General features: G+C 36.1%; 2 protein-coding genes across 5 annotated transcripts; one reads left to right on the forward strand and one right to left on the reverse strand.

Annotated features, from left to right (window-relative positions):
- Positions 1 to 979: 979 nt before the first annotated feature.
- LOC145209283 (uncharacterized) lies at positions 980 to 4,268 on the forward strand. Of its 2 annotated transcripts, XM_080079548.1 has the most exons (7): positions 980 to 2,519; positions 2,581 to 2,666; positions 2,780 to 2,964; positions 3,059 to 3,341; positions 3,402 to 3,581; positions 3,671 to 3,848; positions 3,918 to 4,268. In XM_080079548.1, exons 1-4 carry the CDS (start codon positions 2,514 to 2,516, stop codon positions 3,082 to 3,084), a joined length of 303 nt encoding a protein of 100 aa, XP_079935674.1. In that variant the 5' UTR covers positions 980 to 2,513; the 3' UTR covers positions 3,085 to 3,341; positions 3,402 to 3,581; positions 3,671 to 3,848; positions 3,918 to 4,268. The 2 variants fall into 2 exon arrangements, with proteins under 2 accessions (XP_079935674.1, XP_079935673.1); XM_080079547.1 differs by having other exon boundaries at positions 3,059 to 3,581.
- Positions 4,269 to 6,701: 2,433 nt separating this feature from the next.
- Positions 6,702 to 27,548, reverse strand: LOC145218015 (calcium-transporting ATPase type 2C member 1-like). 3 transcript variants are annotated; one of them, XM_080085416.1, is made up of 24 exons: positions 27,387 to 27,548; positions 25,397 to 25,528; positions 23,265 to 23,348; positions 22,554 to 22,640; positions 19,592 to 19,726; positions 19,064 to 19,251; positions 18,535 to 18,643; positions 17,957 to 18,115; positions 15,585 to 15,729; positions 15,131 to 15,322; positions 14,447 to 14,544; positions 13,792 to 13,887; positions 13,331 to 13,420; positions 13,066 to 13,170; positions 12,291 to 12,447; positions 11,557 to 11,727; positions 11,070 to 11,218; positions 10,062 to 10,228; positions 9,500 to 9,568; positions 8,484 to 8,600; positions 7,802 to 7,949; positions 7,623 to 7,718; positions 7,334 to 7,475; positions 6,702 to 7,134 (listed from the first exon to the last, which is right to left on the reverse strand). In XM_080085416.1, exons 2-24 carry the CDS (start codon positions 25,514 to 25,516, stop codon positions 7,007 to 7,009), a joined length of 2,952 nt encoding a protein of 983 aa, XP_079941542.1. In that variant the 5' UTR covers positions 25,517 to 25,528; positions 27,387 to 27,548; the 3' UTR covers positions 6,702 to 7,006. The 3 variants fall into 3 exon arrangements, with proteins under 3 accessions (XP_079941542.1, XP_079941548.1, XP_079941553.1); XM_080085422.1 differs by lacking the exon at positions 27,387 to 27,548 and adding an exon at positions 26,466 to 26,541; XM_080085427.1 differs by lacking the exon at positions 27,387 to 27,548 and adding an exon at positions 24,610 to 24,697 and having other exon boundaries at positions 25,397 to 25,455.
- Positions 27,549 to 27,733: the final 185 nt, after the last annotated feature.

Here is a 27,733-nt window from a genome sequence, read left to right on the forward strand (position 1 = left end):
GAATTATATTTGTATGCCTTCTTTACACTCATCTATTTTAATGTTACGGATTTCGTTAATAATGATTTTCATTAATTGGATATTTGTTAAAATGTATCAAAAATATTTGCTCCTACAGCTGCGACAACACGTTTAACAGTAATAGTGATGTGTGCGCACTACGAAGACCAGAATATTGCAAAGGTGATATTTCATGTCGGAATAAAACATTTTGTGACGGCGGATGTCCCTCCTATTTCCAATGTCCAAATTCAACTTGTTGGAAGCGTTCGACTGTGTGTGATGGCGATCCCTGCAATGACTGTCCTGCGTTTCAACACTGGAATAACGGATACGACTTCAAATGTGTCAAGAAAATAGGTTGTCCTACGTTTGCCTCATTCAACAATCAATTGTGCTTTCAATGTAAGTATGGCTCAATGATCATTGCAAGATCAAGTGTGTGTAATGGCGTCCAAGATTGTTCTGATATGAGCGATAAATGTAGTTGTGATAAAAAAGTTCCCAAAATGTTTAAAAGCCTCAAACATATATCAAAGAATAAGAGGTAGGTTTGTTTATTTGTTGTTGAAAACTGTTTAAGCAAAAATACGGTTTGTTTGGTTCAAGAAAACGATGTGATTGTTTCACTATTGATGGAGTATGTCATAATATACCAACCAACATTTCCTGTGCATTGACAAAAAGTAACGTATGCGATGCATTTGCACCATGTGATGGAAATTCCCTCTGTGCGCAATTATGTCCCTCCCACTTTTGGTGTTTGAAATCAGTTTGCTGGAAACGTTCATCAGTGTGTGGTGGTGATCCATGTAACAACTGCCCTTCGTTGCCCCGAGCAAACGGACATGGCTTTAAGTGTGCCAGAAACGGCCAAATATGTGCATTGCCTCAGCGGTTTCTGTTTGATACCATCCAGGATTGCGACGATTCAGCTGATTTCTGCTTCACATCGGTTGACAGGAAACTAAAAAGTAGATCCTAGGTGTGATAGTAACATCAATCAATTCAACCAGGATTTTCAACTGCTCTCTTTCCTTTGCAGAGATATTCGCGGTTTCCCGTCTCTCACCTTCAATCACAGTTTGTGCTTCCAGTGCATCAAAGACCCCCATGATTATTTTTATTATTTAAGGTCAAGTGTGTGTAATAGCCTTATCGATTGTCCAGATAAGAGCGATGAGTGTCTTTGTGAAACGGCTCAAGTAAAGAATTGTGGAAAGTTTTCAATGTATGTGTGAACACATTTTTTTTCTAAAGTCGCATATCATGGTTTCTTTGAGTTCGTTTGTGTAATACGTGGACATAGTAAATGGTTTTGTGGTAAATAATGTGAATATGTTTAGTGGTAATGAGAGTGTGGAGGCCGATTGCTCAAACTTAACAACAACCGACACCATTCTTAAAGGCAGATAGCGGTGTGTCGGCCTTTATCAAGTGAGCATATAAGTTATGTTAAATTGTTTTATGCTCTGGTTCAAGATCTCTCCAACTGAATGCAGTACATAACTTAATTGTTGCATGTTCAGTAGTATATAGAGACATTAGATAATGTAAATTATAAAAAGAAATGATGTTGTTTGGCGTTTTTGCTATCTTATAAGTGGACAAAATTCTGGTAGTGGGTGTTTTGTTATAATACTAAAAAAAAACGTAATGTTAACAAAACAGTCAACTACAGAAGAAAAAACGTTGTTTTCAAGTTTGCATTTGAAATATGTCTGCCTTAATGCAACAAGGAATGTAATGTGCGCCGTCAAGTTAGTTAGTACACGTAACACAAAAATGGCGCAAAAATAATACACATCTGTCACAATTAATGGTTCAGAGATTTAATCTCACCGTAAACAAATCTTAACATTGCTGCAAGCTAATAATTTTCATAATGCTGATAGAAAATTGAAAAATTTCAAATGTGAAATTGATTAATTTGTCCCAATCTGAAAAAAGATTAGTCTTAAGTATTTTTTGATGGTTTGAAATTATTTATACGTACACATTTTGTACCAAATATTTTAAGCAAGCAAACTACATTTTACATTGGTGACACGGGTTTAAAATTCAACTCGACATAAAAATCTCTGAAATGTTGGTGTGACGTGTTTTATTTCGCTATGATGGTCGATAAGCACAACCATTCATACATTGCAAACATTGTATTGTTACAACTTTATCAAACCTTTTCTTTCCTTATTACGTTATTTTCTTTACCTATCCTTACTTATATATTTTTAACATTTTGCCTGTTATACTTTGTTGCCATTTTAAACTTTTTTGTTTGATAAATTGCGCTGAAGTATTGCTTAGAAATACACATTATTGTGTGTTTTTAAAAATTCGGTTCACGACAGAGTTTAAAGTCGAGCCGAGCTTTTACCATTTTAAGGAAACAAGTGAGCTGGTAACTGGGTGTTTTCCCAGTGGGTGTGATGGCCTCATTCATTGCAAGGACAAGAGTGACGAGCAACCAAAAAATTGCACAAAGCAGGATAGATTCATTTGCTCAGCGTTAAATGGAGGTAAGGTATGCTGTTTTACAAGGTAATGATTTTTTATTCCAACATAATTCTTTGTTTTTAGGTTTCCATTAGCAACGCAGAGATTTGTGATTTTGCTTTAAACTGCGATGATGGAAGTGACGAAAAAAACTGCACGAACGACAGAAGGTTCTATTGCGAAAACAAACAACCACTATTTGTTAAAAAAGAAAAAGTGTTACTGCATTAAATGACTACTGGGTGTTTCCAGTTTTTAACATACAAATGTTGCTAACCAACAGAAATTCAATGGATTTGGAGATTGTTGGAGTGACGAATGTCCATCAAAGTGACGAATGTCCATCAAAGTCGACTAGAACAGATGAGAACATTTTCTCCTCGCGATACGAGCTAATTGCTAATCCATTGTTACGACTTACGAACTATTGTGTGGATCATGGGCTTTCTTGCAATCTTTGGAAATTTGGTATGTTTAAACTTGTTTTACTTATCGCCACATGAAATGCAGAATAGTAATAACACATAAAGTATCACGTTTTAATTTTGCAATTGCATCACAGGTCGATTACGGAAGCAAAAACTTTGATAACAACAAAGTCACCAACAGCTGCATTTCGCACCAACCATCTTCTTGTCCTCAATCTTTCTGTTTCTGACCTGCTCATGGGAGTTTATCTGCTCATGCTGGGCGCAGCTAATGTTCACTACCCTGGAAAATACTGCGCCAATGACCTTGTTTGGAGGTCAAGTGGAAGTTGCACTACAATGGGAATATTGGTTTTGCTTTCCAGCGAAACATCAGTATTTAGAATGGTTCTATTGACATCATTTCGACTCTATGCTGTAAAATACGTGAGTAATTGCAAATCCATGCTTTGTTAAACAATAAATCATTCTTTGCAGCCTTTTAACGCATCCCTACACCCGAAGCTTAAATTGCCATCCTTTCCGTTCTATTGTCGTGGTCAATTTCATTCACTCTGACATTTATTCCTCTCACATCCCAATTCCAACATTTGTTTCAAACCAAAGCATGGATGAAGGAAAACCCGTTTTTCCAAAGTGCTGCAGTGGACTTTTCAAGTAAGATTTTGCGTTTTTTTATACCTATTCAAAACATAGTTACCATTTATTTATTTAATCGGTTTGAAACATCTTTGCATTTTGTGCAGGCATGGAGAATTTCATTGAGCAGTTTGCTAATTTCCAACATAATTTCACTCTCAACGATTCCCAACAGTATGAATCTGCAAGTTCGAAGCTAGAAAATGCTTATTCCTGGATTGATTTTGTGGATGTCCTCAAAGATTATAACTACACTGAAATGTTTGACATTGTAGGATATTTTGGGTATGTGGTTGCAAATACTGATGGGTTGTAAAGCATTGAATGTTTAAATACCTTTATATTTCTTCATAGATATTACAGCACCAACAGCGTTTGCATCAGCAAACTTTACGTGAAACCAACAGACAAGGCTTGAGCATATTCACTTGGTATCATCATACTCAACTCCTTGACTTTTCTATTTGTGGCAGTGACGTACATTTGGATTTACAAAAAGTCAACGGCCAGTGGCAGGAAAGTGAATGAGAGGGGGAGAAATATTTTTCTTCGTGTGTTTATTGTGTCAGTTGCTGGAAAATGTTTTTATTGTTCAGGATGATTTATACACGTTCTTAACTTTGAATGTTCTCTTGCATTCCTGTGCAAAATCAACCTGTGGAAAATTGTTTAAACCGTGGCCTTTAATAAAGTGTAAATATGTTTTTGACTTGAAGTGTGAATAGGTTTGTCAGTTTGCTGCTTAGTTTGTTTCGCTTTGTCATTACAATTAATGTATTGAAATCTCTACTTCTTACAAAGACGTTGCACAGGATTTCGACTTGTTTTAAATTCATGGACAAAACTTATTTGCCACAATAGTACCAGTTTGGTCAGGATATAATCAATATAAATCCAAATTGTTTTGCTAAACAGACTGTAGCATTGATTTCGACATATAAATACTTTAGACCGTTATGTAAATCTACCAATCCCTCGGTCTGTTTGCATTAGCAAAAATCGTGGAAAATCCTGAATCATTTAGATCTTAACATACTGTAGTGTTAAATATGAGTTGTCTCGGAATAAGCTATAAACCGAGTCACTATAAATGTTCGCTGATGAGTCTCAAGGTTACAACCGTGTCACTACAAATTATAGAGGTATACCACCGTCATTAACCTCCCAAGCTCCTGGCTTGTCAGGACCGGAGTCCTGGAAACTCCACACACGTGTCTTGTACTTCAGTTCGTTTGTTTATTGGAGAGAATGAGAGACAGAAGAAGAGAACTAAAAAGAACGAAATGAACGAGTGCGGTTTTATATATACTGCTGATAAAGGCGTCACACACAGTTAAGCACCGAAATTGGAAAAGACACACGCCATCACAATACGATTTATACCATGGCAAAAAATTATGGCGGACACATCTTTTGATTGAAAGCATAAAAGTGAACATAAAGTCATTAACCATTTAGAATTGTTACAAATTCCTGGGCGCTGAATCGAATTTTTGTTTCACACAAAAATCTGTTTATGGTTTCCATGACTTAGAAGTTATTTCTTTGTTCATATACACTGCTTCAGCGCTTGCAGTTTTGATTAACGTATCCACAACGGTTGTTTCTCATCAATTATAATCTCTGCTATGTGTCGAAAGGCATATTTTGAAATCGTATATCACAGTGAGTCTGTGAATATTTTATTATTAAATTCGTTTATAACTTGGCTCTTTTTACTATAGTCCGTTGGTTAAGATATATATGCTGGAGCACACTTGTTACTGGGATCAGTCCAGGCTGCTAAACGGTAAAATCACGATCATATATAAATAACAGATGACCAGACTTAAAAGAAGCGCTATGTGGTGTCCCCAGCATCCCAAATAGGTAAGGTGCCTGTGCAGCATATAGCGCAGAGTAATAAACGACCGCGGTTTATGGTCGGTTTTCGTGGAAATATTCCAGTTTCAAACCGGTTATGACCGGTTTCTGCCTTCTACCGAACCCCCAAACCGGTTTAAACCGGCTTCAAAAATCGAAAATTTTGACCCGATTTTTGAAAAACCATAAAAACCTAAGGTTATAGCCTTTACGTTTTTTCGATTTTTGGCGGACAAAAAATCGAAGACAAATCCGGATTTAGGTGGGTTTTCGTGGGAATATTCCAGTTTCAAACCGGTTTTGACCGGTTTCTGCCTCCTACCGAACCTCTAAACCGGTTTAAATCGGTTTCTAAAATCGAAAATTTTCACCCGATTTTCGAATTTGGGGGTTTCAAAAAATCGAAGAAAAATCCAGTTTTAGGTGGGGTTTCGTGGGAATATTCCAGTTTCAAACCGGTTTTGACCAGTTTCTGCCTCCTACTGAACCTCCAAACCGGTTTAAACCGGTTTCTAAAATCGAAAATTTTGACCCGATTTTTGAAAAAACCTAAGGCTATAGCCTTTCCGTTTTTTCGATTTTGGGGGTGTCAAAAAATCGAAGAAAAATCCAGTTTTAGGTGGGTTTTCGTGGGAATATTCCAGTTTCAAACCGGTTATGACCGGTTTCTGCCTCCTACCGAACCTCCAAACCGGTTCAAACCGGTTTCTAAAATCGAAAATTTTGACCCGATCTTTGAAAAAACCTAAGGCTAGAGCCTTTCCGTTTTTTCGATTTTGGGGGGGGGGTCAAAAAATCGAAGAAAAATCCAGTTTTAGGTGGGTTTTCGTGGGAATATTTCTGTTTCAAACCGGTTTTGACCAGTTTCTGCCTCCTACCGAACCTCCAAACCGGTTTCTGAAATCGAAAATTTTGACCCGATTTTTGAAAAAAAACTAAGGCTATTTTCGGGTGTCAAAAAGTCGATAAGAAATCCGGTTTTCGGTTGGTTTTCTCGTGACGTAATGTTTTTATTTAAAAGGCAATCCAGACATAATGTAACTGAAATGATTATACTGAACAGTATCAGACCCTCCAATACAGCATGATCATTTACGATCACTGTTTATGACAATAAATAACCAAAAATGGAAAATATTTTCCAAGTAACACCATCAGCCGATGATTTCACATGGAAGATATATTTCGCCTAACTGGCATTTACAGTTCCTTATTTAAATGGAATCACGTGAAAAAACATTTCTATTTTCAGTTCCTCATAAATATACAACAACATTTTGTCGCCCGTCAAGGCAATAGTGTAATTTATTCGTGCAGTTAAATCACAAGCAACGCTCTCAATTGCAAGTAAAGGCAAAATACTGCACATTCAGGTGCTATATACATGACGTCATAATTTGATGATGTCACAGTGGCCGGCGTTGTTTAGGAACTGCACTTAGTCGATAACACAACTAGTACGTCATGTAAATTGTGACGAATTCGTGACCTTTTAAGGTAAAAACTCTCTTGTCTGGATATTGCTATGCAACGAGTAAAAGTACACTTTACGTCACGAGGGGTTATTGTAGGTCGCGGGGTTACACAAGTTCAAACGTTTCCTTCCTCGACCGTTTCCTCTGTTTCTTTTCACGAAGTCGCAGAAAGAATTTCCAGATTTCAGAAGCAATAAAAACAGTCGATGAAATGCACAATAAGTGAAATAAATCTGGAAACAAAAATGTATGATAAAGCATTTCATTGGTTGTAATGTAAGTGGAGTAAAAGTTTTTGCATTTTGAATTTTTGAAAAAGAGTATTTTGGAGAACAAAAACAGGATTTAACAAGTTTAGCACCAATGAAGAAACTCCTTCACTATAATCTTTTCAGGATAATAACAATAAAAAAGAACGTGGATGTAACTTGCCTATAAGTGTAAGACGCTCAGTTTGAAACACTGCTTGAAGTGGTGGGAAGTAAATCACGAGTAGTTGTCCAATCAGTGAACCTCCCACAGCGAGTAAAAACACTCGATTTGCAAAGAAACCGATCTCGAATATAGACTTTGTCTGCACAGAACAAACACAATCACGAATATTTGAAAATCTTACAAGCGGTAGTATTTCAAAAAAAACGAAAGTTGGAACCTAGCGACGACACATAAACAAAACTACGTCAACTGTATTGACGTCATCTGTAGTGACGTCATCACTTACCTGAGACCTTGACCCAAGCGCGTTGAACATGTCGAACATTACAAAACAGGTAAAAGTCATCGTGGTATCACGTGGGGTGATTATGTTGTCACGCATCTGTTGACGTCATATTGCATACGGGTTAGTGACGTCACACACGTAATTTGAAAGCAAACAACAAATCAAGCAAATATTCCAACCTCGCGCCAAAATATGTAAAGCGTTCCCATGACGATAATAGAAGCCGACATGAGAACCCGAAGAATTAATTCTTTCGTCACAATGGGGTCTTTCACTTTCCGCGGCGGTCGTCGAATCACATCTTTGTCGACGGGTTCCACGCCAAGACTATATAAAATATTTTTGACTTCAACAATACTGTTGGGGTTTAATACAAAGTGTCTTAATTTTATTTGATAGTTGGGCGAAACAACGTACGACTGGGATAGGATCGCAATAACTCCATAAGTGTTTTTCAATTTTTTCGAACAAGTTATTTTTTGAAGTAGCATGATCATCTCAAAACAATTTACAGCTATACTTAACTACAAAATATTTTGATTCTTATTAATTTCTTACTTAAATTTTACATAAAAAAAATACAAAAACATTTTTGGCATTATACAACACTGTGTATGATACGCTAGCTAGCTGACAGACCATAACATACTTAAAGCCAACTACATAAAATCTGATTCATTTACCCAGCTTGTGTCTTAATTACAGCTTAATTTCTGTCTTAATTAATTACTTAATTACAATTACTGGCCATATTTAAAGAAAACTCGTGTACAAAAAGTTTGGTTCACAAAAAGCAATACGTCAAGCATAAAATTTCGTCACCCCATGACCGCATGACATTGCCGTTAGTAGTTAACTTACCTTTGAGCAGGCGGTCCGTCCATGATAATGTTAATCCATAAAATCTGCATTGCGTTTAAGGGGTTGGGAAGTTTTAACAAAGTGGAAAGCGCGATAAGGGACAAAGCAGCGATGCTCCTGAAAATAGAAGAAAAAATTACTTCACAACAAAAGAAATTTCGAACAGACCATAAGTGCGATTTTTCCGGGAGATTTTAACGTAAGTTTGCATCAAGATTTAATTAAAAATATATACGACAAGTTGAGTAAAAAATTCGAGTTAAATTGAATAAGATATTGACGGATATGGTATACCCATTGTTACGTATATAAGAATGTATAAAACACAAGTAGTCCAACCCATTGTTACGCGATAGAGCTCCATGGACGCCATTTTGTGTCCAAATTAATACAGCAGGTATAGGGAAAAACACATAAATTGTCTGATTTTTACAAATTGGTGGACTTTAACGCGAAATTGACAGGCAAAATCGAATCAAACTTTTGGGTTCTAACATTTGAGCGTGGTAACGCACGCTGAATGCAAATATTTTAAGTTTACAAAAAAAGAGGCAAAATTTACATGAAAAAAAGCAATTTAGCTTTTAATATTACGGTGAAATGTTAGAACCCGAAATTTTTATTCAATTTGGCGAATCATATTCGCGTTTAAAATTTCCAGTTTGTAAATATCAGACAATTTATGTGTTATTTTCCTCTACCCACTGTATCATTTTGGACACAAAATGGCTCCATAGGCTTTATTACGTAACAATAGGTTGGACAACTTGTGTTTTAAACAGACTTTGGGTATACCATCCTACATCCGCCATGGAGTAATCAGATAAATCAGACTCTCCCCGTGAAAACTTTTGATATTTTTGTCTAATTAAGTATCGGGAATAGAATCAGTTGTCATCAAAGCTAGGTGCAAATTTAAACCGTAAAATGGTTTCGGTTAAGGCCCGATGTTTCACTTGCTTTTGTTTACAAGTACAACAAGATGTAAGCGATTGAAAAAGGAAAGAGCTGCTTACGTGCTAAGTTGAAAGCGCACAAAGTTTCTGATGTTGTAGAAAATTCCCTTTCCTTCTTCTATTGCACACCTGGTGAGAAAAAAAGTGCACCACTAATTTGCGTTTCACTCATAAGAAATTTTGTACTACAACGTCCAAAACCATTACCACAAACAAACTATAATGGTTAAAAGTGTTGTTTAGTCAATGAGAAGGTGATGTTATTTTTCATAAACTATCACAACCCAAAGCTTGCTAAATACCCGTAGGTGACGTAAAGGGCACAGTTCTTAAATTAGCAGTTAGGCAAGGATAAGATTATTAAATAAATCTAAGGTCAGAAAAAAACCTCACCAAAATCCATACCCAAATACAAATAGCCCTTAACCTTGAGCATTTTCACATAATTTTAGTTTTAAATATTCGCCAGTGCTCTTTGTGTCACCTTTGTGTATTGGACAAACTTTTGTTTGAGTTCTTAATTTATTATGAAAACCCTCGTTCTGAAAAAGTCAACGCAGCAACAATGTACACTCTATTATTCTTACCACAAAAATACATATAGTTTGTGTCTAATTCTCACATTATAGTGGACAGATCATCATCCACCAGTATCATGTCAGCAGCTTCCTTGCACACATCAGTACCCGCTTCACCCATTGCAATTCCAACATCGGCTTTCCTTAATGCTACCGCGTCGTTTACTCCGTCGCCAGTCATTCCCACCACTAGGTCGAGCTCTTGCAGCGCCTGCGTAGAAATGTTAGCATGTGATTGCCGCGGAGTTGGGATACAACAGAAGTATGCTATAGTCAGGGAAATTTTTTTTTTATTCATAACATTTGTTTGAGAATTTTTTGGGAACCAAAGAGCAGCGTTAAAAAATACTGAAAAATTTTGTGAATCTGCTTTATTAAGGAAATAATAATTTTAAAAACGTTTTATTGGACCGTTTATGTGTTGCTGTGGCAATTGTAATTTTTTATTCGGCCTGTGAACAAAAGAGAATTAATTGCAAAATAATAAAAAGAAAGTGGTAACCTGTTTAGCTTTTTGGTTTCTTCAAAAAATTTTCGTACCCCTAGTTTACCATGGCGTACACAAAAGAAAAACTTAAAAAGCCAAAAAAAGTTATATTTGACAAGAAACTTAAAATGACAAAACAAATTAAATGCATATATTAACTGCAATTTCACTTGTATTTACTTCTTTCAGCACACTCACATTCAATCCAAACTGAAAGTTTACTTTTGACAATACACCCAAACAGTCCGTATTTAAACCACAGTAACCCATGTTTAGGTGCTTTGTACCCACAGCAACAGTGAGTACACATACCCCTGGTTAAGAACCCTTGGTTTAAGGCAGTGGTTCTTAACCTTTTTTTCCTTGCTGCACCCCTTTCAAATCACCAATCAATTTTCGCGCCCCATGGGTTTTTGTATTTATACAGAATAAACCTAACCAACCTTAATGATTCAGCATCCGCGCACCCCCTAGGAACAGTTCTCGCACCCCTTGGTTAAGTACCCCTGGTTTAAGGGAAGCCAATAGTCTCATAACAGAATCAGAAACTAAGCAGTCCATATACCTTAACAATTTTCAGTTTGTGTTTTGGGTTGGCTCTGTAAAAAACTTCGACGTTTTGAATTCGGTCGGAAAGTTGGTGGATGTCGTAAGATTCGATCTCGGAACCCGACATCACTCGACCTCCCTTCGAGAAAATTCCTAAACGTGCAGCTGCGAGAAACATAAGTTTCAGAAGGACTTGATTTTTTACACTCCATAGTATTGTGCGAGCAGTTAGAGCAGAGACAGACACATTCGAAGAAACTATGTAACTTATACAGTTTAGTTGGGTTATTTGGACAACTAAGGAAAATATAAACAGAGACCCAAGAGACAATTGAAATCGAAATCAACAGTCCAAAAGCTTCTATCTATGATGTATGCGATTTTCACATTTTTTCTGGGCAAAAGGGTTAAAAAATACGAAAACAAACCTAAAACAACATCGTGTGTCTGCATTTTTACCTGAAACGGCACTGTTTCATACTTCTATATGTAATATATCTTACCAATTGATATTGCTGTTTCCTTTGCATCACCAGTAATCATCTTAATGTGAACATTCGCAGCGGAGAGAACTCGTACTGCTTCGTGAATCCCGTTTCTAGGTGGGTCAATTATCCCCATCAGTCCCACGAAAGTGAGGTTACCCAAGGTACTTCCCCTTGCTAATGCCAGCACTAAAAATAAATAATAACGTAATCACGCTTTCTATAACCGTCTTCACATCAATCTAAGGCAATAATTTAAAGTAAAGTACACTGAATTTGAACATGGCACAGTTTATCAGCTGAAAGGCCTATTCCTTTCCATAACCCAGCTTAAACAGACGACCAAAACACCCATAGAAAGTTTGATACTTAATTTGTGCGTAAAAACATTTCATAGTTTACTTTTCGGTTTTAGTTCTGGCTTTAAACGTATTTATATAAACCTTTGCGTGTCATGGTTATCTTACAAACATCAACAAGATTCTTTACTTTTACAAAATTTTATAGCACGAAATCACTTTTCACTGACGTGTTTCAGTATAAGCCCACCATATATTCCTTTAGCAAAAAAAGCTGCTTTCTAATGCATAAGTGGCACATATGTATCAGCAAAAACAGGAAATTTAAATAAAGAGGTTTTGAAATTTTTAATTTTCTCTGCAGAGCAGCTAAACTCCATGACAAAGGGGACATGTGTTACAAACATCTGGCGTATATGTTTATTGTGTTTTTAACTTAAGCAGCAATGCTACCTCTCAATCCAGTTGAACCCATGAATTTTGCCTGATCCTCGAATTTGTCAATCATGGATTTGGTGAGCGGCATTGGGTGGTTCGAATCAAGGTAGGTGTCACACTGCACTAAAACCCGTTCCACCGCTCCCTTCATAAACATCGTAGTCGTGCGATCCTGCAAGAGACATTGTTGTCATCATCTTTAAATGCGAGTTGCACAATTATTTTGACGGGCTTCGAACCCACGACAATGCCCGCTCCAGATTTTGTTTTTGTTTGTGGGTCAGGCGCGCTGGACCGTTGGGCCAAGTTTCTGCATAACCTGCGACGTGTATACTAAAATACATGTACTGGCGGCCGTGTATGGATTTAGACTATTTTGCCGGGTGCCAGGCTTTTAACAGCGCTGCAAAAAATCGAGGGATTGAAGGGGCATCAGGGCATGGGCCCAAGAAAGAAGGTGTATTTTGGTACTAATGCTAATTCTTCAAAGATGTAACTTAACAACAAAAAACGTACATACACTGGCGGCCGTTGGTGGAATAAGAACCTTTGTTGTTGCTGTCAATAGCTAAAATGTTGGCTATATCTGCTTTACATGAATCGTATGCGTGAAATAATCTTGTTTATCGATTGTAATGTCACAAACATATGACACATGATAAGAATTTTGTTTCGAAATGGGGGGGGAGGTGTTTGTGGAATAAAAAAAGGTTTCGACTGAGCGAGAATTACCACTTACACAAGGTAAACTGAACATTAAGGCAGATTTATGGTTTTCTATGGCACGTACCGGGTCGTTTTCACGGTAACACGATACAGTCATCCACTTTCGCTCATGAGAGAACGGCTGTTCATCGGTTCGGATAAAGTTGTCAGCTCGATGTTCGATGCCGAACTATCGAAAAAAATATTGAGATTTAAAAACTTGAACCTAAAAAAATTGAACCGTTTTAAAGAAAGACACTCCTGGTAAAGTCGTATTTTGTTTACTGGACAAAAAATGCGTCCTGTGTTTTACATCCTATTGTTAACTTAAATTCAAATATTTCCCCTACCTTCATGGCGACGGCAAGCAGAGCTCCTTCTGTTGGCTGCCCCAGCAAAGTGTTGTTCTCAATGCGAGCATTGTTGCAAACAACTCCAACCTATAGAAAAAAGATTATTATTGCACCATAACTTCCACACATGTTATTTTCCAAACGCGTTTAAGTGTGTATATACCCAGGATTGCCATGCCGTCCTATTTCTAAGATTTGTCCTTATTTGGGCAAGATGTAAAATGTATTGTCCTTAATTCTAAGAAATGTCCTTGGTTTTGACCTGGGTCCTTATTTTGTCTTATTTCAAAAATTCCACGGAGAAACAAAGTGTAATGACAGTCAAATTCCTGCTACAGGTAAAAGTAAACCTAGACCTGAGCTGTCGTGAGCATGTGGGTTCGATTTGCACCATATGCGACACATAACTGTTAAAAAAAGTTTTTGTGTTATGATATTCATATCTTGTGAGTCTGTACCTCAATAGCAGCGTCAATATCAGGATGAGTTTGTGTGGTGACTGGTTCGTCAAACACAGTAACTTGTCCGTTGCTGTTGTAACCAACACCAGATACCTGGATAAAAAAAACATTTGTTTAACTTTTATCGGCTTACGAGTTTAATGATACTTGGTTATTGTTGTTCATAAACTTTGTTTTTGAAAATTTTCGGCAAGATTTTTTTCAAGTTAAGTAAAATTGGATTGCCAAACAGGGCAGCATCGAGATGTTGTTATATTTAAGTGACAACCGACAAGAGACTAGATCCCACATACCTTATTGAAAACTAACAAAAACATGATTCATTTACGCGCATGTGCGTATGCGTGACGGTGACACACTAGTAGTGGAAAAATGCATTGTTTTGCCGGTAAAAGAACAGAACGCATTATCTCAATTTGAAGTAGTTTTTTGAAAAGATAAATTGGGGAACATATTATACTTCAAGAAAAAAATATAGTTGATGTAAAAATTGTTTGCTACAAATACTTTGTAAGGTAGTAGTATGCGATTTTATTTTAATAAATCCACTTATTAAGTTTAGTTTAGGTCAGAAAGAGTAGCATTTCCCCTTTCAAATTGCACAAATCTTATGTTCTAATCGTGTATAAAAGTTTAAAAAAACTTCCATTACCTCTGCCAGTATTTGACTTGCTGTAAATATTTGTGTAACTGTCATCTCGTTTTTTGTCAGCGTTCCAGTTTTGTCTGAACATATCACGTTCACACAACCTGAAAGCAAACATGAATCTCATGACAAAAAATCTCATATTTCTTGAACTTTGTTAAAAGATATAAAGCAAGCGGTACAGGGCGTCGCTTTTTGAGAGCGTATTAAATGATTTAAAGCACAAAACGTCGTATTGTATCTCACCGGCCTGGCGTACTGTGCCCTTAAACAACACTGGAGGTGCCTGTGATATCTAACAAGTAGATTGAATAAGAATGCTCCAGACCACGAATTACAAAAACATTTAACGAGTGTATATAAAGCAATCGCCTCAGACTATTCACTCAAAGTAGGGCCTCTCAAACACCAGCCCGGACATGCTTTATTCGTGGGTTCGAATCCCAGTAAAGGTTAGCCTTTTCTAGACTATATCTTTTCATGTGGGAATGCTTGGGAGACCGGCGTGATTCGATAAAACGACTTCAATAGGCGTTCTATGATTTGCATGTAAGTGTGCAATGGTTGCTGGCCTACACTGACAATTAGAGTTGATCCCTGTTGTGAAAACAAGTTCATCTTAGATGACAGTAGAAAAAAAGTTGTCTGGTTTTCACAAAGTAAAGCCACAATCTTGTCAATAAATCTCACCTAATGCTTCCACAATCGGCAGTTTTTTCACGATGGCCTTTTTCAATGCCATTCTCATCACACCAAGTGCAAGGGTTACCGTGACAACGATCGGCAAACCTTCAGGAATGGCGGCCACAGCAAGACTGACACCTATAGTGAACATGTCCAGCAGTGGGCGACCTTGTATCCACCCCAGAAGCATGATTACGCCTGCAAGAAAAGAAATTCTTCGTTACTAATTCGGTCAGAGCATAATTTATAAACTGTAATGTTAGTGCCACATAGGATACACCTTTATTCGCTTCTGTAGAAGGCATATTTTCCATAACCCATAGAGTAAAAATCCAAATTGAGTGTGTTTAAATAAGAAAAAAAATCTTTACTCGAAGGGACATGTGTTACCATGAAATAAAAAAACTGATTTATACGCAGCAAACCATGTTATCTATAGAAAACAAATTGCAACATTTACCGATAATACAAAATGAGAGGAACGACAGGAGTTTCCCGAGGTCTCCCATCGAGTTTTGCAGAGGAGTTTTTGGTGGATCCTCCGCCTGCATCATGCGAAACACTTCACCAAACTCTGAATGCTCTCCTGTGCTTATTACAATTCCCTAAAAAATGGATTTTTGTAAGGTTTTCAAAAAGCTTGAAACCTTACAGTGGTTGGTACTTGGTATAAACCAGGGATGCACTACCTGCGGACACAGAGACTATTTGATGCGACTGTATATTGAAATACAGTATATGACTGCCGGCTGTGACAAATATAAAACTCTTTTGCCCAATATTGATTTTAAAACTGCTCTGAATGGATTTTGTAGGCCTGGAAAGAATATTACCAGCCTAGCAGCTATAGGCTAAGGTGAACATACAAACGTACTGGAATCAGCCATGAAGCGTTCATGCCGACCAGCGATCACGGTATACTCGTTTATAAATCATAGTACGCCAGGCCGGATTTACTATTTCGCCCTCAGTAGGCCTGGCGTACTATGCTAGTAGCTAGGGATGTTCAGAGTAGAATATCAAACCAAACTTGCCGTTTATTTCGGGTAATTGGATTCAATAAAAATTTGCGCTCCGATTGTTTGTAAAAGTCTAAACAAGGGGTGGGAAACCTTTTTGTTTATAAAGGCCACCAAACGGTTTATCGACATAGGCCGCATAAACTATTTCCCAGGCCAAGGACACAAGTGTTGAAACTTTTCGACTTACAGAATTGTCGTTTTGCTATTTTCTTGTAGAGTTGTAGGACTTACGGTCCAAGCTAAATAAAATACCTCACTACATTCCCGTCTTTACTACAACATTTGGGATTTTTTAACCAAGAAACTCGCTTGTTTACAAATATCAATGATCTAAGAGCAGCTTATGACATCACAGACGAGTTTAAGACATTCGATTATGTTGCAAACAATTGTTCTTTTGCAAAGTAAGATTGCAGAACCTTGGGCTTTTAATAGTCCTACGGTATTCGCTCTGTGTACCACTTCGGGACCATTTGGCTCTAGTTTGAAAATCATTGCCCTAGAACTAATCAAATACTAATGTGGAATAAAGGTAAAAAAATACGTTTCTGTCTGTTTTACAGCGCCAGGTGCAGTCTGTAATATCAACATCCTAAAATGTACCCCTGATGGTCTAAACCAGGGGTGTGCAACCCGCGGGCCGCAGGCCACAATCCGGCCCGCCAAGCCGTTTAGTGTGGCTCTCAACAACACTCTGATTCAAAGCAAGTAAAAATGCACATTTCAGCAAAAAATCCCCGCTAGTTTTCGGTTAATCTCCTAAGTTGCTATACGTAACAAGAATAAGCTCAACCAGCGTATGGAACCTAATTCACCCAGACCTATGGTCTTCTATTCGCACTAGGTGCTTGTTGCGTATCTATACCGAATGTGACGTAATATACGAAACTTTCTTGCACCTAACATTTTAAAGTTGATTTTAAACGCAAAATAAAACAAAACGCAGGGGTGTGGAAATAATATCGACATGATATTATAATGCAAGCCACGCCAACAGAGGGTAAAAAAACGAGTAAATACGGTACGTGAAAAAAATTGTGTGGCCCTCGCTTGATGTCCGAAATTGGTTATATGGCCCACTGACGAAAAAGGTTGCACACTCCTGGTCGTCGACATCCCGTGCTTTTTTTTTACAAAATAGGAGTCAAGTCAGGCGCTAACAACACGATAACCATCACGTGACACACCACGTTTTGCTAAAATCCACAATTTGTTGCAACAAAGCGTTTCAGTGTCATGCATCCATTTCCGGGACCATGTTGTTTTAGCTCTATTTTAGTGCTACAATTTCCCTTTACCACGTGTTTTCCTGCCCGATTTCCTTTGTGTAAATACAACCCTACGCCATATGCGCATGTCTTAAGACGCCACACAGGCTTGATGAAAATTCTGGACTTAAGCGTTGGTGGTGAAACTAAAACAGCACGGTCGCTTTCAAAATTTAAATTGTTTTGCTTGTTCGCTCGGGCGATACCGGTTACGCAATTAATCTTTAGTATGCATATCAGGTAAGATGAACATAAATTCATAAATTGGATCAGCCCTGAAGCATCTATGCAGACCAGCGATCACGGCACACTCATATATAAACCACAGTACCCCAGCCCGATTAAAGGCGTCATACCGAATCAGCCGGCCAAGCATTTCCATGTGGCAAGGGGTAGGCTAGAAATTATTTAATTCCCTTAAAAAATAATACATGAAAATAGCTAAGAACGCAGTGAAAATCAGAATTAAAAAAAACGTAAAACTTATTTAAGAAAAAAAAAAATTCATTTTAGGATTTCTGCTATTTTTTAGCATCCATTACCTTTCCATAGCCACAGCGGACTAACGTTCCCATAAAAGCAACATTGGTTCGAGTGCTGTGTGATTTGCGGCCAGGAGACATATGAAGGACTTCTGTCGATTTCATGATGGGTTCGGTTTCTCCGGTAAAACTGCTTTCGTCCACGTAAAGATCTACTGCCTGTTGAACACAAAACATATTCGTTGTTCATTCTGGTTTAAAGTTTTTTTTATTATATTTGCAACGTATAGTCTTTATTCTGTCCGTTTTACAACCTCCCAAGCCCAACTGGAAATTACGAAGCACAGGGCCTTAAAAAAAATTTTCCGGGTCTGAATTTTAATAAAATGGGCTCGATTCGGGCATGATTTTGCACTCTATACTATTTTTGCAGCATATTTACTAACTTTAGGGCCTGATTTGGGCTTTTTTAATAAGGTTTAGACAGGATTTTAGACTTGTAGTTTCGAGTTCGGAGCCGGGGTTTAAGTCAGGCGTTTTTTTCTCCATCAACCATCCGTCAAAACAACAAGTCATAATATCGAGGATGTTGTTGTAAACTCTCGTTAGATTTGTGATTTCCAAACACCAACTCTTACCTCATATAATCTGATATCAGCTGGTATTCGATCACCCACTGAAATATGAACATTATCACCAGGAACTAGTTCACGGGCAAGGAACTTTTGTAGCGTACCACCTCGCATGCTATTGGATATAAAAGAAGTTTTATTTACAGGGCATATTAGTAACATGTGTACACCTCACAACAAAATAGATTGTGTGTTTGTGTTTTATTATTAATGGGGGACAAAAACACCATTATGTTTGTCATTGTGACCATATGTTATCTGCTGTTAATTTGCTTCTTGTGTATTACTATCATCATATTATCAAATTGTTTACTTACTTGTGTTAATAATTTTTTTTAGTTATTGACTTGGTTTCAATGGACAAAAGATACACAAATAAGAAAATATTTGACATGGCCTAATGATGGTTTGGCAGTTCATACACCAAACAATCGTAATACAATTTCACCTTAGCATTGACTGGCGTTGGTTTCAAAACACAAAGTTGGAAAAAAAGCTTAAAAATCAGGCAAGTAAACATTTTAGTAGAATCTACCTTTGGCAAGAGGGTGGCACAAGCCTGCTTAGTTCCTCTAGCGACTTTTCTGAACGGAACTCTTGTACAAAAGCAACTGACACAACAATGGTTATTGCAACAGCAATGCTGATAGCATCATCATATTGTTTCATCACAATGCTGACAACAGCTGATGCGAGTAGTAGAAGAATAAGAGGATCTTTGAACTGGATGCAAAGAAAGTGCAGTGTTATAATTTGTACAAGCAAGTTTCTGTGATTATTTTGTGAACAATCTTATGTTTCATAGTACACCAGGCCTATTAAAGGCGTTGTACCGAATCAGCTGACCTTCCAAGCATTCCCATATGGCAAGGCACTGCGGTGGGATTCAAACCCACGAAAGAGGCCTGGCGTACTATGATTTATCGATATGTATGCCGTATTCTCTGGTCTGCATCAGCACTGATCAGGGCTGATCCCAGTATGAATATGTTCATCTTAGCAATCTTATGTTTATTAATGTTTTACTTACAACAACATATCAAACAAAAGTTTATAATAATACCTGTTGTAAATACTTTTTCCACAGTGGGTCATCCTGCTTGATCTGAAATTCATTGTAACCATGGATCTTACGTCGTCTAGCAACCTCGCCATCACTTAGTCCCCACTTGATGTCACACTGGAGCCTGCTGAGGATCTGAAAATGTACAATAAAGATGAAAGGTAAGCAAACACTTGTCTTTCTGCATTGGTTCCTAAAGTTTTTCCACAAGTTCCTACCCCTAACATCTCAAAATGTTTTCTTTTCCCCCTAACAGACTACATCAGGGGTGAGGAACCTGTGGCCTAGAGGCCGCATGCGGCCTTTTAGGGCACTAAGTGCGGCCTTCGATGTCAGAATACAATTTAGGATGTTGATAATACTCACTGCACCAGGCGCTAAAAACTAGACAGAAACGGATTTTTTAACTTCATTTCACATTACTATTTGATTGGTTCTAGGGCAGCGGTTTTGAAACTAGAGCAAAATGTTTGCGTACTTATACACAAAGCGATATCCGCAGAACTGCCAAGAGACCAAGGTTCTACAATCTTACTTGTGTTGCAAAAGAACAATAGTTTGCGCATAATCGAATGTCTTAAACTCGTCTGTGATGTCACAAGCCGCTCTTAGATTGATATTGATAAACAAGCGAGTTTCTATGTTAAAGAAACCCTGAATGTTGTAGTAAGGGTGGAAATGTCGTGACGAATTTTATATAGCTTGGACTGTAAGTCCAATAGCCACTGTCCTTGGCCTGAGAAATAGTCTGTGCGGCCTGAACGAGTGTCGATAAACCGTTTGGCGACCTTCACAAACAAAAAGGTTCCCCACCCCCGGACTACACAATAGAAACCATACAAGTACACTACAGAACCATGCTACGCTAGAAACCATGCTAAACCATACAAAGATCATTTAAAATTGGGTCTTTTATCAAAATTTAACAAAGAGTGGGCTCTTAAAGTCTGATGTGAGGCCCCACCTTAAATAGTGTCAGTTTAATTAAGCAGTGTCTATCTACCCTGTGGTATATCAAGGAAGAATGATTTAAACTGTCAAATAAGAAAATTGTTCAAATGATTGCTGTATAAGGACCTAGGATTAAAACCATCAAAGGCGTAATTGGGAAAATTTGTTATGTGGTTCTTGATTAAATCGAAGCACTGAAGTCATAATTACAGCTAATAAGTTTGTGGCTAACATACACCTGGGTCTTGTTTAGCATTTATACAAATTTAGGTCTTTCTTGTAAAATTGATTGCCTGGGAAATGCAGTTTATCATTTAAGCAGCATATTAGCAACTACAAATTATAGTTGAGTTTTTTTTCTGGTCACAATTTTACCTACCAATAACAAAAGGCCAGTTTCTGGTAAACACAAAAACATATATTTGATAATAATTGGTTACATTGAAGCATCTCCTATATTACTACTAGCCAAACAGGAAGTTTAATTGCTGAATGCCAATGTACAAACAGATAGGCAAAGCAAGGTACAAGAAAAACTTAAATACAGTATCATGTTCAACAACATTCAAACCTAACACCTTTTTTGTGCATTTTGCATCTCTTTTCATCGCATGTGTATTTATTTGTAAAGTTTCTAACAAGCTATGTATACTACAGTACACCAAAAAAACAATGGAATGTGAACTGCCTGTGGCAAGTTACTATCAATGTTGTGGTTTGTGTGTAAGCTTGTTTCACACAACCAATTATCTTCAATGAACTGACATTAATGTAGTGAACCATGTATTAAATTGTAGCTGCTTAAAGCTGAGCAATTTTTGTGAATTTAGTTCCCACTTAGAAATAAGATGAAACAAAATCATTGACATGAATTTTTTATCTATTGTGCACAGGTTTTATCTTCATTGTATTAGTATGGATTTCATTGCATTGATGTTTTAGCAGTTTCTACCTGTTAAGGGAATTTTTACACAAAACTTAATGCAGATTCTGACAAACAAGTCAATAATTGTGATTTTTTGACGTAGCAGTTACATCCACTTTTATGTATATTTTCCCTTTGCAACATGTGTTTTTTAACAGGTCAGAAAATTTAAAGGAGTATCTGCAAATGGCCAGGGTTTACATAAAGCAGCTTTTTAGCTTTAAATATTACACCCATTTTGACATATTAGGGTAAGATCCAAATTATTTAAATGTGTCATTAAATTCTTATTAGCTGACATTCATCATTAATTAAAGAGTTGTGCATGTATGTTCTGTTCTTAATATACATGAACGTGATAGGCACTTTCTAAATTCATGTTCAATGTCCGGCAGACAAATTATCCCTTAAAATGTTAAGACACATCACCATATGTATCTCAAGTAGCTAAGGCATTCTTGAATCACAGTTAGGGAAATGACACAGGGGAAGGAAATTGTAAATCGCAAGTAAATGGCGAAAGCTCTATTTTTACTGTCTGACAAGATTTTAGGAGTTTGTTTTGCATTTAGACATTTGTATTTTGTGACCCTTTTATGTAAGATTTAAAATCAAGGTCGTTTTGTAAAATAGGGCAGTCCTGCAGGTCTATTAATGCTGAAACTGTATTTTAGAATTTTACATAATATAGTTGATAGTTGGTTGAACTAAGTCACTTAAAATAGCCATATCAATAATTCAGTCGATTATTATTTGCCTTGGGTGTATAAAGTATAATTTTGTAAATGTTTTCTTTCAATGATTATATGTTCAGGACTCCAAAACAAATTACAATCATTTCTGCAATTGGCACTGATCAATATATCTTTTGCAACTTTAAGAAAAGTTTTACAATGTTACACAACAAACAAAAGTTCAACTAAGTTGTTGGTATGTTGTCTATAATATACCATTGCATGATTTTGTCATTAAAAAAAATTCATGACCCAGTTAGAACTCCCAAACCCCAAATGTTACACGGTTTCTGTTCAGTATTGCAGCAGATTCATTTTTTTTTAATTTGTTGTTTGAAGAAATTCCACCTACTTCATCTACTGTTGTTTCTGAGGCTTCATCAGCTTTCAAACCCCAAGAGTGTTTCATCTCACTCGACTCCTGCCGCTTCACTTGTGGCTACATAAAAAACAAAAACATCTTCAACACAATGCACAATATATCAACCTCTATCAACAATTAGTAAACACATGCCTTTCGCTTTTCAAATGGCATTTCCACTTTTTGTGACCCTTGCTACTTGCAGCTCTAGTCTTAAAGACCTAGCTGCTTTGCTTTTTACTAATGTGCCATACATTTTTGTATCAGCACTTTTTTAATCACAAGATTTTTGCAGCCATTTCCTGATTCCATGTCATGTAAAGTTGTTGTGGAATGGATGCATGATTATGCACAAAACTAAAACTTAATATAATACACATTCATGAAAGTAATGAAACACATACAATTAGGTCCCAAAACATTAACTGCTTGTCATCTACATGAGTTATAACAGGTATTAGCTGGTAATAATTGTTACTTAGGATTAAATTGTTGTATACATGGAGCTAAATATGTTTTCAAAAAGTGCATCACAAAAGTCTAAAGTGCATTCTTCAAACATTGCTTGTGGTAAAAAAAAATTCAAGCAAGTTTTTTTCACTACAATTCAATAGTTTTGAGTATGAAACTTTATAATTTTACTATTTGTGCTTGTACAGGCAGTTTTTTTTACATTAAAACGAACACAAAAATGTAACCTACCTTGGTCCCGGATAAACTTGTGCTTTGGTATCCACCTTTGAGAACTGCTTTAGCTCGAGCAGACGAAAGAAGAGGTTGAACGGCCTTGGAGGAATACATAGCTTGTTAACTTACAAAAAAATAACACAAGCAATAAATTCATAGGTTTAGTCAAGAGTAACGAATGTGCCACGAAGTCTGTCTAAAAACAGTGCTTGTTTAAATATCATGTCCTTTTCCTTTATTGTTTACCATATGTCAAGGTTGAGAAAAAAAGGTTACAAGGAACATGAACAATGGTTTTCTTACAAAAGACACACAGGCAACATTTCCAGAGTTTGTCCTCAAATAGAATTTATTTGCTGAATGTTAGAGGAAACGTGTTACTTTTGCAAAATTGGCATGTTTGTATTTGAACAGAACCTGTACTTAACAAAGGCTATTGTTCTGGTTATATTCGATTTTATTGCACATGGCATTACAAACAGATAAGCTACAGCTTGTGATTCCATGTGCAACACATGCATAGTTAGTACACTGCATAGTTTGGTTAATCCTAAGAAAAAAGCATGTCAAATTGCAGTTATAACCAATAATAAAACTTTACATCTAGTTTTACACACATATGATATAGATCATACATTATATTCTTGAAAGCATTTAAAACAGTACACCAACAAAACATAAACAAATATCCTGTCAAGCTGTTTGAAAGAAAACCCTCCTTATTAGCACTACACTACCCACTTCATACAGACACACCAGCATATTAACAGGCTTTCAATATACATACAGGTACAGATCTAATTGTCCCAATATAACCTGTGCATTTCCTTTTCTGCATCAGTTGATTGTAGTAGCATGGTGTCACTAATATCCTGTTTCAGACATTACACACTTGCTGTTTAAAGGGGGATATATTCTAGTATTAAAAGTATGTCAACGTATCAAAAAGTTTAGAATGATATATTTTTGATAACAAAAACTTTTTTATACAGCAAAAGTTGTGAATAAAGGACTGATAATATAACTTTTTGCTGTTAAGCATGATTCTTCGCAGACAACATGTTACATGTTTGTTTTGGGAGGGCATTGGAACATTTCATTAATGTTGCAATATACTGATAAAAATGAAGACAAAATGTATGGGTTTTTGAAATTTGAATATCTTTCTGTTCATCACACAATCACTGAAGTGAGGATTTACACAAGGTTTAATGCTAATGAGCTATGAACACCAGTATTATATATTGACTAAAGTTGGGTAAATAGCAAATTACAATTGTACAAACCAAGCATATTATATCGTTTTTAACTTTTAACAGCAAGGATTACCAAACAAAACAAATCTTTTTTCCAATATTACCTTGTTGTCAGAATCAATATTTAAAATGTAATCATTGGTTCCATTGTGATCTCGATAAATCCCATTTTCTCTTTCGTTTAACTTCCTTCTAACCATTGTATTCATGTTTCAATATTATCTATATGTTGTTATTCTTACAATTAACTATTTTGAAAAAGTTACCATTTCAAGTGATGACAATTTTAGTGAAGTCAAATGCTAGAATATGGGAGAAACAACGTAGTATGGAAGCATTGTCTTTAAAATGATATCATAGTCATTTCAAAAGCAGGCAAATGTTTAGTGCATGTTTTTAAGAATGTGAATAGTAACCACATAAACAGATCTGTAGTGCTGTACAACAGATTAAATCTGGAGTTAATATTTAGTAAAGGACTTAATGTTACATGCATTTTTAGCTTATTTTAAAACAAAATGCTTAACTGACTGACAAAATAGTGTTCTTTTCATTTTTAACATTACAGCACAAATCACTATTTAATAAAATTAATTTGTCATTAAAATCAAAATGTATATATATAATATACTTTAAACTGCTTTCATAGTTTTTGTGCTTATCTTAGAATGACTAAAAATTGTCTTTATACTTCCACTCTCAAGTTGAATTGTAGTTGTTTAAAAATCTCAATGCGTGCTACAACTCATACTAAATCCTCAAGATACAACACACTAGTTAGTCTGTCTGAATGAAATCTGTGCTAGATACCTTTGTACCCTGGTGGCAACTGATCCAAGTTTTGCAAGCTAAGCCACAAAAGCAAACAAAACAAAGTCCACATTCACTCACAAATGTAACAAGCCTCTTCCAAAATCCAGTCTGCTCTTTGCTTGTTGAAAAGGACTCTTTAGAAAGCTGGACCAGATCGTCTCCAGAAAGATACGAAGCTTCGTCACTTAAATCCACCATTCTTCATAATTTCTGCACAAATTGATGTTGAGTGATAAAAATAACATATATATTGTGTTTCTCAAACAATTGTGTATTTTTAAGCTTATAAATGTATTCTATAAGTGTTGCTTTGATATACAACCATGTTAAGATTGTAGTTGGTTGGAAATCAGTGGTTCTCAACCTTTTTTATTGTCGGGGTCAAAAGGTAGTTTTTCAAGTATAAGAAAGGTAGTTTTTCAAGTATAAGAAAGGTAGTTTTTCAACTTTTCTTGTAAGAAGCCAGAAAAAAAAAAAATTAAAAAAACAATGCAGCAAACAACAAGAATCTGAATGGCTAATTTTTGTTAATAACATTTCTCTGCAGAAAGAATACGGAATCTGACTTATGTGACACAATACAATAAAGATTACCTTTGTGTGTGTAACTCAAAAACATTTAATTTTATGAATGGCTAATACATGATAATCTCTGGGAATGTGAAAAGTGTTTTACACGGAAAAAGGGTAATAAAAGTTGATGTAATGTGAAAATATCATGCAGTAACAATGTGATTTTTGTTCATTGACATCAATATTAAACTTTTTTTAAAACATAAAAATGTGTAGTGTTATACCAGGGTTATTCCCAATTGTTTATGTAACACCAGTCCATTGTGTTACACCAACCTAGGTGCTATGTGCTAGATGTCTAACAGCTTGCATTGTAATTGCTTAATATTACAATTAAATAAAAAGAATGTGCATGACAAACTGTCATGGAATGTTCTCAATTATGGATACATACCATTGCATAAGCAAAGTTTTTGAAGCACATTAACTTTTGATAAGAGCTCAAAACGTAGAATATATATATGTTACACTTCACATATCAAACAAGTTTGGAATCCGTGCACAATATAACTTTGAGCAAAAAATAAAACGCTAAACTTGACCTAACATTCGATAATAAAGCCCAAAAAATTACCTTATAAAAATTGACTAAGTTTTAGTGTTCTTTGAAGAGGCAAAATAGTACTTAAATTAACTTTTTTCTTCCTTTACTGAAAAGAAAATGGTCAAATCAATGCAAACTCAAACAGTAAAAGACTCATTTACCACACAAAGTTGTAGGTCATTTATATTCCTTGCCAGATGGCCTAGGATACACTCATTTGATAAAAAAAAATGTAATTTTGTACAAAATTTAAGTCAAGGTGGGCGCCTGAATGTGTTATGGTTACCTGGAGTCCACCTTCTAGCTACCTGTTTTATTGTCAAGCCTGTAAAGCAATTTTATTTAATATTTTGATTGTTTAGAAACCACTGGGTTGGAGCCATGCTGCACAAGTGTTTTTCTCAAATAAACCCTAGTGGCTAATTTCTCAAAACTGACAACCTTTAAATCCAGGTTTAAACCCAGCAAGCTTGTAAACAGTGAGCACAAGGCAGTAGCATTAGCCATTAACCACTCACTCAGCCACAATTTAAGCTATTTTTTATTTGTTGTGATTCAACTTGCTAACAGGTTTTGGGGCTTTTTTAAACAAAAACATTTGATGATTTGGCTGTTTACAAAAATGTCACCTATTAGCACTGCTGACAACTTCTTGATAACTGACAGACTGTTACAACTCACAACTATACATAATAAAAAATCATAGGTTTCTTCTTTTTAGTTTCTAACCTTCTATCAATGAGACATAGTTTCAGAAAATGCAATTGGCATATTTATCAAGTTCAAAATTGCTTTGTGTTAAAGTTAGATAACAATTAATAAGAAAATGAAAGCTATAACAAGAAAGCTATTGTAATTTGCCTTGCTTTTATAGTTTAAAAATACAGATAAACATTTAAAGTAAAGTACAGTTTGCAGGAAATCGTATTACTTTTTTCATACTAAACTTACCCGTATAAAAGTGTTAAATATTTCAAACATCTGACCTCTTCACTTGAAAGTTTGCAGCTTCAAAGTTAGCGGAAAGTCGTAACTAAATAAATAAACAGCACCAGCTGACAAAAATCTTCAAATTTCCTGTCATCGAATCACTTCAGTCACCAGCCCCAGCTAGCGGACACTGTTTTGCTAAATGTTTGTCCACAAGAAGAGGCAAAACGTAAATTTTTTTGCCGCTGTGTTTTAAAATTCTAGCAAGACACTTAAAATAATGCTTTATTTTGCTTGTTTAAGCATAAAATCTGTATGTTGTTGAGTTGATTTGATAAGGCAAACGTTTGGCAACACCAAAAAATTTT

Source organism: Phallusia mammillata, chromosome 1 (assembly GCF_965637545.1).
Source record: "Phallusia mammillata chromosome 1, kaPhaMamm4.hap1.1, whole genome shotgun sequence".
NCBI classification, from domain to species: Eukaryota; Metazoa; Chordata; class Ascidiacea; order Phlebobranchia; family Ascidiidae; genus Phallusia; species Phallusia mammillata.

Coding starts and splice junctions, on each gene's coding strand:
- LOC145218015 (XM_080085416.1), bottom strand. CDS start 25,516: ATGGTGGATTTAAGTGACGAAGCTTCGTATCTTTCTGGAGACGATCTG. Junction 19,727..22,553: donor CAGAAACAACAGTAGATGAA/GTAGGTGGAATT, acceptor GTACATTTTCAG/ATCCTCAGCAGGCTCCAGTG. Junction 7,135..7,333: donor TGAGCGTCTTACACTTATAG/GCAAGTTACATC, acceptor TTTTGTTTCCAG/ATTTATTTCACTTATTGTGC.
- LOC145209283 (XM_080079547.1), top strand. Junction 2,667..2,779: donor AACTGCACGAACGACAGAAG/GTTCTATTGCGA, acceptor GCTAACCAACAG/AAATTCAATGGATTTGGAGA. Junction 2,965..3,058: donor TTGCAATCTTTGGAAATTTG/GTATGTTTAAAC, acceptor ATTGCATCACAG/GTCGATTACGGAAGCAAAAA.